At 50.1% G+C, this 14,649-nt stretch overlaps 1 protein-coding gene across 1 annotated transcript; it reads right to left on the minus strand.

Annotated features, from left to right (window-relative positions):
- Positions 1 to 7,573: 7,573 nt before the first annotated feature.
- GPR108 (G protein-coupled receptor 108) lies at positions 7,574 to 13,060 on the minus strand (the record flags this gene model as incomplete). The annotated part of the gene is given in 6 exon segments (XM_084885347.1): positions 7,574 to 7,673; positions 7,887 to 7,941; positions 8,439 to 8,504; positions 8,507 to 8,560; positions 12,245 to 12,383; positions 13,022 to 13,060. Coding segments are annotated over 6 exon segments (453 nt in total).
- Positions 13,061 to 14,649: the final 1,589 nt, after the last annotated feature.

Genomic DNA, 14,649 nt, shown 5'->3' on the forward strand with positions numbered 1-14,649 from the left:
GTTCACACAGTTGTAGGAACAAATATTGGCATGCTCTACATACAATTCTTCCTGGTCTCCCTGAGTCACACCTTGCTTCTTTATAAGCAGCTAGTGACTATTGATTACCAGTGCACAGAGAACTTCCTTGTTCTTAAAAAGACTGTGTCTTATTACATTGTGTGAAAGTTACAGTCCTCCAACTGAGGGACAGACTTTCATGGGTTACAAACCATACTCTTGCCAGTGAGCTATGAGCCTGCGTCACTTTCCGGCTGTGTCACTTACGGTGGTCTCAAACCCCTGAGAACCACCCTGCGTCTCAGCTTCCCCATGTGAAATGGGCTCATCACATTGCCCACTCTACAGGCTTGTTTGGTAGGGAAAGGAGATAACACAGATCAAAGTCTACAGCCATTGTTAATCTTACTAGATAGCGCTCAATTCCCCGTTATAATTGTACTGATTTACGTACTTAATGGCCCCTTAGAAAACTGTCAGTTGTCCCACTGCAAGCCATCCCCCCAGTCCCCCCCCCCCCATGAGATCATAGAGATAAAGCTTTGAATGTTTGCCTTAGTATTATTTTAACATGCAACGCTCTGATTCCCAGCAAGGTTGGGCATATGGGGTCGGGGCTGTTTCTGAAGTCAGGGCACAGTGGGGTGGGGATCCTGATTCCTGGAGGGCTGGTTTCCAAAGCCCCATTGAAGGGAAACTGGTTCTGAGTTCCTGTAAACCACACTCTTGCTCTTTTCCTGGCTGTGTCCAGCGTGGGGGAGGCACAGAGAAACAGAACAAATCTGACCTCTGTCTGCTGTGATTGCAACACCCTTTCTTTAGAAGAGGAGGGAGTACAAACAGACCTGCTTTTTCTTCAAAATTGGGATAGAACTTCTGAAACTGGGGTGGGGTGCTTGCTAGGATTTATCAGCCCTTGTTCCCAATTCTGCCCTTGTTCCCTCCCCTGGTGCCCCCCAACTCCCACCTCACTTCCCAATGTTATTAGAGCCTTGAGCTTTCAGGCTTTGTGGTTGGACAGCTTTGGGAAGTTCCTGGCCTGGCCTCTGTCTCCCTGCAAGGCCTGGGTCCTCCTTTCTCAGAGCCTCAGTGAATCTGTCTGAAGGATGACATGAGACTGATGACAGTCCCTATTTGTCCAGACAATTAAAGGAACTGAGAAGCTCCTGAACCAGAGGAGTGGGGAGTGCAGCAAGGCACCCATTGGGAGGACAGAGGTGACAGGAGAAAGGCTTCTTGACTTTTGGGTGAAGTTTGGGAGGGAGAGAGGGGTCAAGAGAAGCTGGGAGGGAGGGATAGGGAAGGTGGCTTGTGAGGGGATTTCCTCCTGGCCCAACATTCAGGCACCGAGGGTGGTGGAGCCAGGCTGCCTGAGGACCTAGGTGGCCATCTGGGGAAGAACTTTTACCTGTTATTTACCTGAAATGTGAATTTAACTGGGCGCCCTGTGTTTTGCCTGACAATGCTAGCTGTGTGCACAAGGAGAGAAGAGGAAGAAAGGGGGGAGACCTGGGACCCCCCGACTCCCACCCTATTCCACCCCAGCCTGGGTGCAGTGATCTCCCTGCTGCAGCTCACCGTTTCCCACAGGCACTGCCAGGTCTGGAAGTAGCAAGAAGCCCCCCTCGCTCCTGGCCCCCATTTCCAAGAAGGGTCCTTGCTACACTGCTTTCTGAGACTTTCTCTCCTCAACACACAGCCAGGCCTCTCCCACCACCATGCAGCCTGGTCTTCCCCTCACTCCACACACACCATTCATTACTCATTAACTCATTAACTCATAGGTAACCTTGACCTGATTGAATTAACCCAGCTGCCCCATGGCTTCTTCCCCCATGCATTCATGCACACTCAGCAGAGGCCTGGGCACCAGGAACCCGCATCCTGGGAGGACATGGTGGGCAGATTTTGATTCTAGCTTTGACTTCTCCCAGCCTGTTCCTGATCTGCACACTGGACATTCACAATCATGTACCTCTGCTCAGGGCACCTGGCAAGCAGAATGCTCAGCGTGGCACCCCGCATGTAGCAACTGCTGGATGTGCCTGATACACTTATGTAATTTTGGTTATATCTCCTCCTCCTCCCTCTTGCCTGATGTCTTTGATAGCCCAACAGGCCTCCCAGCCAGGGTCCTCCCTTCCTCCTTCTCCCTCGCCTCTGTGTCCAGCCCTCACCAACCCCTGGACTGTCTCTCTGAGCCCATCCCTTCTCTTCACTCTGTGCTCCCTGGCTTCCCTGCTGTAGACTCCCCTCTTGCAATTCATCTACATTACATTCACTAGGGCTTTTCCCTAGACAGTGGTCAGCAAACTCATTAGTCAACAGAGCCAAATATCAACAGTACAACGATTGAAATTTCTTTTGAGAGCCAAATTTTTAAACTTAAACTATATGGTAGGTACATTGTTATTAACTTAGAGTACTCCTAAGCTGGCCTTTGCTAAAAACTCAAGGGGCCAAAGAGCCGCATGTGGCTCGCGAGCCGCGGTTTGCCGACCACTGCTCTAGAGCACACCTTTGTATTCCCTCTGCAAAGTTATGATATATAATGCATGAAGACATGCAACCGATAGCAAATGTCTCCATGAGGTTCAGCTGGCGGCATCTTGCCTCTTTCATGCATCTGGTTTATTTCACATGCCATCGGTGCTATTTCTAGCCCCACGTTATAAATGAAGAAACTGAGGACTTTGGCACTTGCTCAAGATCCTCTAGCTGGGAAGAACTGGGATTTGAACCCAAGCAGCTAGACTCCAGAGCTCATGCCCCTCCACTCTGTGAATTTCTGACTGCTGCTATAAGAAATGACCACAGGTGAGATGGCTTAAAACAACATCTATTAATTATTTCATAGTCCTGGAGGCAGAAGAATGAAATGGAGAGGTTGGCAGGTTATAGGGGAGAATCCATTCCCTGCTTTTTCCAGCTTCTGGAAGCTGCCTGCGTTCCTTGGCCCATGGCTCCTTTCTCCTTCCAAGCACATACTCCAGGCTGTTTCATCATCACGTCTCATTCTCTGACCCTCATCCTTCTGCCTCCTTATCAAGACCCTTGTGATGACGTTGGGCCCACCTGAAGAATCCTATATAATAAAAGCCTAATATGCTGAGTGTCTGGTTGACCAGTCAGCCGTTCAACCAATCAAAGCATAATATGCTAATGATATGCTAAGGCCACTCAACCACTTGCTATGACATGCACTGACCACAGGGGGCAGACAGTTGACTGGTTGACCAGCTGCTATGATGCGCACTGACCACCAGGGGGCAGATGCTTCGACTGGTAGATTAGCTTGCTGCTGGGGTTCCGCCAATTGGGACTGATCAAGATGGGCCTGACACGCCCATGGTCCATCCCTGGCTGGCTAACCTCCTGTGTCTCTCCCTGGTCCTGATGGTGCAACCAGTGGGGTCCCTCAGCCGGGCCTGTTCCCTCTCACAATTTGGGATCCCTTAGGGGATGTCAGAGAGCTGATTTTGGCCTGATCCTGCAGATCATGCTGAGGGACCCCACTGGTACACAAAATCGAGCACTGGGCCTCTACTAGTCTAGAATAAGCCTTCAATCTAAGACCCTTAATCATCTCTGCAAAGTGTCTTCTGTCATGAAATGTAACATATTTGTCCTAGCCGGCTTGGCTCAGTGGATAAAGCGTCTACCTGTGGACTGAAGGGTCCCAGGTTTGATTCCAGCCAAGGGCACATTCCTGGGTTGTGGGCTCAGTACCCAATGGGGGTTCTGCAGGAGGAAACCGATCAATGATTCTTTCTCATCATTGATGATTCTATCTCCCTCTCCCTTTCCCTTCCTGGGTCCCAGCACAAAGTCCCAGTGTGTCTGCCTGTCTTTAGATTCCTGCCAGCTGCTCTTGCCCTCCCACTGGCCCCTGCCAACCTTACAGCAGGACTTGCAGGATATTCTCACCCAACTTCCTCATGCTGCAATGCCTTCCCACTTCCTTCTTTGTCTGGCTGGGCTATTTATTCATCTGGGCCCCAGTTACACTTGTTTCCGCCTGTAGAAAGCCTGGACCCCAACAGGTTCCCATGCCTGTGGCCCCCACTGAGGAATGTTTCTCAAAGCTTCAAAAGGGATCCTGTGTGCTCTAGTTAAAGGAGGTCAGGGGGTGAGAAGAACATAATGCATTTTGGGAGTCTGTCCACAAGTGTGTGCATAGGTGTATCTCTAACCTGAGGTCACTCCTCTAGTTTCAGACAGTCCAAGAAAGAAATGGCTGTGTTTCTGGGCACTGCACTGAGCCAGACACTCATAGGTGATGCTCAATGACCCCCATCTTACATGTGAGAAAACAGAGATTAAACCCCATATCTAGGGCCATTTAGCAAAATAGGGGAAGATTGAGGTGTGATCCCTGTTGTTTTGTTTATTGAGTCTCACAACAACGCCTTAGTGGTGTGACCTTGGGCAAGTCACTTAGCGTCTGTGCCTCAAATGTTTTTGTGTGTTTTTAAAATATGTTTTTATTGATTTCTTTACAGAGAGGAAGAGAGTGGGATAGAGAGTTAGAAACATCGATGAGAGAGAAACATCTATCAACTGCCTCCTGCACACCCCCTACTGGGAATGTGCCCGCAACCAAGGTACATGCCCTTGACTGGAATCGAACCCGGGACCCTTCAGTCTGCAGGTTGACGCTCTATCCACTGAGTCAAACCAGTTAGGGCCAGAAGCTTTTTAATGAGTTAAGGTCCATGGATAGCTACTACTACTTCAAATTTTTTTTTACTTAATTTCAGAGAGGAACTACTTTTTAAAAAATATGTTTTTATTGATTTTAGAGGAAGGTAGAAGGGGAGAGAGATAGAAATATCATGATGAGAGAGAACCCTCCTGCATGCCCCCTACTGGGGATTGAGCCTGCAACCCAGGCATGTGCCCTTGACTGGAATTGAACCATGACCTCCTGGTTCATGAGTTGTTACTCAACCACTGAGTCACACCAGCTGGGCAGCTACTACTACTTATACTCTTTGCTTGAGCCACTTGCAGGTCTTTCAAACACAATTTTCCTTATGTCCAGCCTTTGAGCATGCTGTTCCTCATCTGGGCCCCCATTCTTCCCACCACTTCTCTATTCACTTTCCCTGACTTGCCAGGCCGGGTCAGGGCCCTGTGATGAAACTGTGCTATAACATGTCCCTGTCCCTGTCCCCCTGTCCAACTTCCTACTCCCAGGTCTAAAAGCCCCTTGAGTGTTGGAATTGGGTGGGTCTTGGGCACTAGATATAGGGCCCACTCATAGTAGTTGCTCAATTCATATTAATTGCATGTGTAAAGCAGTAAATAGTACAACCACCTCCTCCCGTGAATACAGGTTTCTAAATTGTAAACACAACCCCTATGTTAGACCTCCGCCCCCAGAAAGGCAAGAAATCAGGGGAGCAAAACAGAGAGGTCATTATTTTACAGCTGCAAGTTGGGCATGGTCCCTGGTCCCGGGTTGGGACCGGCTGCCCCATACTTGGGGGAAGAGGGAATTGTCCGTCTTCTTCTGAATGGGCTCTGGGAACATGGCTCCCAGGGAGTTAGGGGCCTTATACACACAGGCCCCCTTTCTACAAACCCCCCACACTTTGGGAGAGAAGCTGGAGTGAGGAATGTGTGTGAGCAGAGAAGGAGGGTGAAAAAGCATGGTCTGAGAGGGGGGATTGACCACAACAGCTCTGGGACATTGGCTGTTTTGTTGACTTTGGACAGCCAGCCTTCCAGGAACCCAGAATCTGTCGTTCAAAAAGCAACCGCAAAGTGATCGGAGCTAATGGGTGCTAAGCCCTGTCCCCAGAGCTGTCCAAGTCCCACCCCATTCCACCTGGGAAACTGCCAGGCAGTCCCAAGGGTTGTCAGGCCCCGCTACCCCCACTCCACCCAATCCTAGGCTTCACTCCACCCACCATAGCCCTCCCCCACACCCTCCAGCATTGTCTGGGAGCTCACACTTGCAGGGGTTATTGCCTGCCTGCAGCACTTGTAACCTGTAGTGAATAAGGAGAGGTGAGAGTGGAGTCTTCAAGCAAGAGTTGGGGGATGGGCTTGGGGCAGGGGGGCCCAAGCAGAAGTGTCAGGTACCTACCCCTGTCTCCGTCTCCATTGTCTAGCCCACTTTTCCACCCCTCCCCAGGCCTCTATACTCACCTGGTACAGCCACTGCCACTGGAAGGGCATGGCCACCCACAGCAGAATTGAGATCATCCTCATGAAGTAGATGCATCAGATGATCTGCAAGGGGCACCGTTGGGCACAGGGGCCCAGTGAGATCAGAAGGGATGCCTGGGGTGGGGCCCACAGATAGAAGGCAGAGGGCTGAGTGGTGGGGTTCAGAGGTACAGCAGAAAGAGGGGTTTGGGAGGGTGTACCAAGGGGCTATTTGTCCTCCCCCTCAAAACTTCCTTCATGAGTGGGAACGAGGTTCCTACCATGACATAGTAATGTTGAAACAGTTTCAGCTTGGCCAGGTTCACTGCCACTGAGAGGTGGGCACAGAGAGTGGGGGTCAGGGGATGGAAACTGAAGTCAAGAACATGGGGAAAGCCCTAACTGGTTTGGCTCACTGGATAGAGCATTGGCCTGCAGACTGAAGGGTCCCAGGTTTGATTCCAGTCAAGGGCATATACCTTGGTTGCAGGCACATCCCCAGTAGTGAGTTTGCAGGAGGCAACTGATCAATGTTTCTCTCTTATTGATGTTGCTAATTCTCTATCTCTCTCCCTTCCTGTCTGTAAAAAAAATCAATAAAACATACTTTAGCTGAAACCGGTTTGGCTCAGTGGATAGAGTGTTGGCCTGCGGACTGAAAGGTCCCAGGTTCAACTCCGGTCAAGGGCATGTACCTTGGTTACAGGCACATCCCCAGTAGGGGGTGTGCAGGAGGCAGCTGATCGATGTTTCTCTTTCATCAATGTTTCTAGCTCTCTATCCCTCTCTCTTCCTCTCTGTAAAAACTCAATAAAACACACACAGACACTCAGACATACACACACACACACACATATATATAATTTTTTAAAAAACACGGAGAGGGATAGAGGGCGGGTGTCAGGGAGAACATGGGGCAGAAAATCTAGAGGGAGATGTCCAATGAGACAGTGAAGGGGATGGAGGAGGGGGAGAGGGTAGTCAGAGAGGAAGGAAGGGATATCTGGGGATCAGCACGAAGGACTTGTAGCGGATGAGGGCTGGGGACTCAGTGGGTCCCAGGGAGCAGGACCTCACCCTTCCTTGGGTCCAGGTGCTGGATGGACCTGGGAAGGAGAGGGGCACACAAGGAACAGTCAGTGCTGCCTCCACCCATGTCCATGAGGGTGGGGTCTGGGCCTGGGGGAGGACAGGGGTAGAGTCCTCACCAGACCACAGGAAAAAAAAGGATGGTATCACAACAGATAAGATCTACCAGAAATAGAAGTCCACAGTCACTGACACCCTCTTCATAGGATGTGATGACAATGTAGGCCAGGTCAGCCAGGACCTGTGGGGCCCTGAGGTATAGGGTGGGAGGGTATGCCCATGTGTGCAGGTGTGCCCCCCTGGGGCCTCGAATGCACCTGAATCAGGATCATGATCCCAAGATCTTCTCCTTGTTGGACAGCATGCACTGGACAAAGGCCCAGCCAGAGCTGATCAAGGAAATGGTGAACAGGAGGGCACCCATCATCCTAGAGGTCAAAGAGAGTGAGTAGTGAGAGGGGCACCCAGTCCTCTCCTGCCCGCTGTCCACCACCTTTCCCAGCAGAGAAGGTCACTCATAAGTGTGTCATGTAATGCATGACTGCAAGGCTTTGATGTGGTGGCCCTGGCTGTTGATGAAGTAGTAGTTGATGTGGAGGTGGACCGATAGATGGACAGGCAGAGAGATGGGCAGAGGTTACAAATGGGTGGATGGTGGTGGTTTAGGAACATGGACAATCATTGTCAGATGGATGGCTAGAAAGTTGACTAAACTGATGGTTACAATCAGCACGGTGAGTGGACTCAGAAATGGACAGTCACAGCCACAACAATGGAGGAAAGATCATAGTTAGATGGGTGGAGAGTGAGAATCAGTCAGGTAGATAGTCACAGCTTTACAGAAGGACAGATAGACAAATGAAGTGGATGGACACAATGATAAAATGGATGGACACATGGAACTGCCACGCCTAGAGTCTGCAGAGAGCTGGGGGTGGCCTGTCCAGACTGCATCTTGGACCCAGATAGCCCAGCCTGCCCCCTGCTCCAGGCCCAGGTTCTCACACTGGAAAAGGAGCAAGATACTCCTAGTGAAAGCCAGGGCCACCATGAGCGAGTGGATCTTAAGAAACTGTACCTGATGTGGAGTCAAGAACAGAAAATGGCACAGAGGCATCAGTCAGGGGTAGGGATATGAGGGAGTGGTGATTAGAAGTGGGGACCCCAAGGGCAAGGATATCATGTGATCTTGCAGATGACAGATACCCAAAAATTGCCAGTGGCCAGGAAACAGGCAGACAGGACCAGATAGAGCTTGAAAGGGGAATTTCCAATGCTAATAGGAAGCCCTCTGGGTTCTTCTCCTGGATCATTTCTGGGGAGAGGGAAAAGGAAGGCATTGCATGCTAGCTCTGAACTTGCAGAACCATCACTGGGAATCTCCAGCTCTCCCACTCTCTAACTGGCCAACTCCCCCTAAGTCTTCCTATCTCCCAAATGGGTACATCAGCTTTCATTTCACAGCATGGCTACCAAATGGATCTGATGAAGCTGAACTCAACATGGTGACCTGACTTGTAGTTAGGGCTCCGTGAACCTGTTGCCCAAACAACCACTCAACATGATTTCAAGTAGGCATTCCTGTCCCTGCATCAGATTGTAGTAGTTGTGAAAACTGAGACTATATTGGCCTTCCTTGGTCCTCAAGCCAATTACATTGTGGAACTGGGTGGTGGGGACAGCCTCAGTTTGGAGTGAGGGGTCCCACAGATACCCAAACTCAACTTGGATATCACTTCCTCAGGGAGACCTTTGCTGATCCTCTGGACCCAGCCCATCCCTTCCTCCCCCTTCCCCTGGCCCCAATTAAACTGTTGATGTAAAAAGAAATACATTTTGGAGAAACCAAGATGGCGGCATAGGTAAACACCTGAATTTGCTGCCTTATATAACAACTTCAAAACTACAACTAAAATACAAAATGGACATCATCCAGAACCACAGGAAGACTGGCTGAGTGGAAATTCTACAACTAGATGGAAAGAGAAAAGCACACTGAGACTCAGAGGAGCTGCAGAAATAAAGGCAGAGGTATGGAGGCGTGCACGTGGAGAGGGCTGGCAACTGAGTATGTGGCTGGCTTTATCAATCCAAAGGGAGACACAAGCTCCCGGCTACTCTGAACTCGAGTTCCAGGCGAAACTCTGGGAACCCAGACTCATTTGGGGAGAAACTGGACTGTCTGGCGGTGAGCAGAACTCAAGGGCAGCTTTCTCTCAGAGGTGCTTGCAGCAATTACCAAGGGACATTGAAGCCCAGGCAGGGCTGACAGGAAGCCATTTCTGTTTGCTCCACCCTAAGACCCCACCCCATCTAAAATGTGCAGAGGCTTTTGCCTATGAATGGCAGTCCTTTGAAATCTAAACTTACCTAACAAACTGAAGCTGAGTCAATGAGACTCAGAATATCCAAAAGAAGGCCCAAGGCCCCACAGCAGCTTGCATTGCCTCACAGCTGGGCCTCATCTGGGCACCTCCAAAACCCAAACAAAGAAGAGGAATCTGCAGATCTCTCTGTAGCTCCTGCTGGGTGGCCTCAGGCAGAGGCTAAATTAGCACCTCCTTGGAGATTCAAGAGCCAGTGTACTCAGGGGTCAGAGTAGGACCATCCAGATCCATAAGGGACACACTCAAGGGGCAGACTCAGTGAGCACCAAAGCCCCACTGAAGCAAGTCTTGTCCCATAAGAGTGTCTCCAGCACAGAAGTTCTCCCATCATAGACACAGCTGATTCTCATAGCCAATTGGCCTGGAGGTCAATTCCTCCCAGTGATAACAACAACAACCAAGGCTTAACTACAATAAGACTGTGCACACAGCCCACAAAGGGGTGCACCAAGAGTGTCCACCTCAGGTAACTGGGGAGGCTGAGCCACTGGGCCCTATAGGACACCTAGCACACAAAGCCACTGTATCAACTCGGAAGCAGCCAAAATGCGGAGACAAAAAAACAGGTCACAAATGAAAGAAATGGGAAGAAAACAAACTGCTGGATATAGAGTTCAAAACCACGGTTATAAGGTTTTTCAAGAATTTTCTAGAAAAGGTTGATAAATTTAGTGAGATCCTTGAGGATATGAAAAAGACCAATTAGAAATTAAGCATAGACTGACTGAAATAAAAAATAATATACAGAGATCCAACAACAGACTAGAGGATCAAAAGAATCAAGTCAAATATTTGAAATACAAAGAAGCAAAAAACACCCAACTAGAAAAGAAAAAAGGATCCAAAAATATGAAAATAGTGTAAGGAGCCTCTGGGACAACTTCAAGCATACTAACATCAGAATTATGGGGGTGCCAGAAGAAGAGAGAGTACAAGATACTGAAAACCTATTTTAAGAAATAATGACAGAAAACTTCTCCTATCTGGCGAAAGACTTACAATCCAGGAAGCGCAGAGAACCCCAAACAAAAGGAATCCAAAGAGGACCACACCAAGACACATCATAATTAAAATTCCAAGGGCAAAAGACAAAGAGAGAATATAAAAAGCAGCAAGAGAAAAAACAGTTAGTTATCTACAAGGGAGTGCCCATATGATTGTCAGATTGATTTCTCAACAGAAACTATGCAGGCCAGATGGGAGTAGCAAGAAATATTCAAAGTATTGAATAGCAAGAACTACAACCAAGATTACTCTACCTAGCAAAGCAGAGCTTCACAGATAAGAAAAAGCTAAAGTAGTTCATCACCAGTATTATATGAAATGCTGAAAGGTATTCTTTAAGAAGAGGAGGAAGAAGAAAAATTAAAGATAAAAATTATGAACAACAAATACATATCTATCAACAAGTGAATCTAAAAATCAAGTGAATAAAAAAAATCTGATGAACAGAATAAACTGGTAAATATAATAGAATTAAGAGCAAAGAAAGGGTGTGGACTGACAATTCTCAGGGGGGAAAGGGATGTGGGGGTGCGGGAAGAGACTGGACAAAAATGGTACACCTATAGATGAGGACAGTGGGGGGGAGTGGTAAGGGCAGAGGGTGGGGTGGGAACAGGGTGGAGGGGAGCTATGGGGGTAAAGAGGAGCAATTGTAACAATCTGAACAACAAGATTTATTTTTTAAAAGAAATACATTTTTAAAAATATGTTTTGTTGGTTTTAAAGAGGAAGAAAGGGTGAGGAAGACAGAAATATCAATTTGAGAGAGAAACATGGACCAGCTGCCTCTCACATGCTGGGAATTGGATCCATAACCTACGTATGTGCCCTGACAGGGAATCCAACACACCTCCTTTCTATGTACGGAATGATGCTCTAACCCACATGTGTCAAACACAAGGCCCGCGGGCCAAATCCAGCCCGCCAGGCCTTGCAATGTGGCCCGCACCGCGCTGTCATCACTGCACTCCGCTGTCAGTTTATGACATTGTCAGTTTATGACTGTTCAGTAAACCATTCGGCCCGCGATTTAGGCTGGATTTTAGATTTTGGCCCCTTCTCTGATTGAGTTCGACACCCCTAACCAATTGAGCCATACTGGCTAAGGCGAGAAATCTTTTTCTTTTTTTTTAATTAACAAAATGTTGATGGTTTCCTGCCTGGGACTCAGGAATCCAGCACACTTGGATTTGCATGCAGGCTCTGTGACTCTGAGCTAGCCACATACCTCCAAGCCTATGAAAAGTTGGCTTTACAGGATGCTTTTGCAGCATCCCTGAAAGATGGCTACAAGGAAACCGATTCATGGAAATTGCTTTGCATGGTACCCGCTATCGAGTGGGTATTTAATAAATGCTAGCTATTCATTTCGACCATGGGGACTGGGGCTGTCTTGTTCATTGCTATGCCCTCTCCCCCACCTCATCTCAGTCCCTAACACATATTGCATGAGATATTATAATATTATTCCCGTGTTCCCAATGAGGAAACTGGGACTCAAGAGAGATCAAGGGACTTACTTGCTCAAGATCATATGGGTGAGGGGCAGAACTAAGATGTGAATCCAGAACTGGGAAGAGGTGAGCATAGACAAAAGTGCACTTCACCCTCCTCTAGCAAACTCCTCAAAGGGATTTTCTTTTTCGTTTCCTGAAGCTCCAACCGCAGGAGGCTCAGGTTCACCTCCAGAGAGCCCTTGGTATAGAAAGCGAAGCTGTTCAGCTGGATGTCTGGTCGCTTCTCCCCCTACCGGACACCAAGGAGACTAAAGGCAGTTCAGACTTCTTCTCAAGGGCCCAGCCCTAGGGCTCGGGCACGAGGCTCCCCCAAGGGCTTGGGGTGGCCCCATTCTGGCACCCCTTTATTTAAGATAGCTCCAAGGGGGTGATAGAACAGGTTGCGAGGGCTTCCCTGGAGGCTGTGTCCCTAGACCAATATTAGGCAGGGACAGAGTGTTTCCGTATCCTCCGCCACTGTTCTGAGATTCCAGGAAAAAAGCCTGGGGCACCTGGCAGTACCGCCACCCCCGCACCCCCCCCCCCTTCCCATCACCAACATCGGGTGAGTACCACCCTGAAAGCACAGCTATTTCTGGTGTCTGGCCCTCAACGCCCGGACAACTTTTAGATCCCAGACTGAGTCCCCAGGGTGCTGAATTCAACTGAGCCCCTGAGATCCCAGTGAGTGCCCAGAGGACCCCGGGGACTCCTGGATGGAGCCAAGCAAGAGCCATTAGCCCCCTCAATGAGATTCCAGGAATTTAGAGAGCTAAGAGCCTGGGGGTGCGGACAGATGAAGCCCGGTCCCTGATGGGCGGCACGACCCCAACGTGATTCACCGGGCGACTCAATCCGGTGGACTGGGGGTGCTCCTGGAAGGAGAACTCTCCGATCCTGGAAGCCTGGGGCGCTGGACCGCTCCATCCCGCGAAAATAACGGGGGAAATAGGAAGAGACCACTGCAAGTCAGAGGCTTCTCTGGGGCAAAGATGCGTTTCTCCCCTCCCCCCCCCCCCCCCCCCCCCCCCCCGCCCGCCCGCCCGCCCAGACCGCCCGCGATGTGACTATGACTCGACGTTAGCGCCGGCTAGTGGATGCGCCCAGAACCGCAGCCCAACTGGAGCAGCGGAGGTAGCCCCGGGCCCCACTCCGCGGGGCTCCCGCGGGCGGGCCCCGCCTCTCGCTCAGCGCCACCCCTGGAGCCACCACCTCCCCCGACTCCGCCTCTGACGCTCCCAGGCCCGCCTGCCGAGGAGCCAATCGCCGCTCGGTGGGGGCCGACCTTGCGGCTTGTCCAGCCCGCCAGACCAATCAGTGGTTCTCTTTCTCACAAACCCGCCCCTCAACGACACCAAATAGACAGCACTAGCTCTGAATGAAAGAGCTGATAAACGCTTAGCCCGCCTTTACTCTCACCAAATCACTAGAAAAGGAATCCCGGAAATAATTTGCTAAAACAATTCACCTAGCCAATTGTGATAGATCTGGTATCCAACCCGGCTTAGAGCATGCCTCCACCCACTCTTAACGGAGAGACTGGCCCAGGACTACAGTACCCAGAATGCAGAGGGAACAGACTGCGCATCAGGGCATTCAGAGGACTACCTTTCCCAGGATCCCCAAGGGCGGGCTTTCACTTTCCGACCCTGGAGATGTGACTCCCCGAGGGAGTTCCAGCTTTTAGTAAACACGCGCATCTGCCAACGCCCATCCTGTTCTAATCATTTTTGTCAACCCAGAAGCCTAAACTTGGCCCCAGGCTCTATCTTGACTCTAGAGTGACCTATGACCCCAGGCTGAGTCTCAGCCTTAGGCGAAGCCTCCTATCCTACAGTGAGGCAATTGCGAGTCCTACCCCCCAGATGGACTAAACCCTAATCCCAGGCTGCGTTCCCTTCCTGCAGTTGAGCCCCGACCTCATCCCGAAACCCAAATTCCCTACGCCCTTCTGACCCTCGACCTACACTGAGTCTTCCTTCCTCTGTAGTTGGTATCCTCACCTGCACTGAGACTTGACCCCAGAAGAAACCAGATCCTAGGAATTTATTTTTAGACACACACACACCCCCCAACTGGATTGCTGACCCCTCTGCTAAACTCTGACCCATCTGAGATCCCATCCCAACTTCAGTCCCAGCCTAGCATAAATCTGAGCTCGAAACCAGAGCTGAGACCCTAATCCCAGGCTGAGCTATTGTGTCCAGACCCCAGCCTCCCTTACACTCCGGAGCACAGCCCACTTTACAATTCGAGGATTTCTAGCTCAGAAGCCACCAGCAGGTGGGGCCAGGTCTCCACAGAGCCATCTCTCCTAGTGTGAGCTCCAGAAGCTATCCTCCAGGGCTCCCTGGTACATTAGTGGGCATCTGGGAGCCTAATTAGTCCCGATGGCCAGAGCGCCCAGCTCCAGCAGAGCGTTTATCACCTCGGTAGCTATAAAGCAGTAAAGGCGGGAGAGGGTAAGGGTTGGGACTGCTGGGATCTCTCCCTTTTCATCCCAGAGCCTCAAAGGG

The sequence above is a fragment of the Pipistrellus hanaki genome, assembly GCF_964339955.1.
Source record: "Pipistrellus hanaki genome assembly, chromosome: 5".
Taxonomy (NCBI): Eukaryota; Metazoa; Chordata; class Mammalia; order Chiroptera; family Vespertilionidae; genus Pipistrellus; species Pipistrellus hanaki.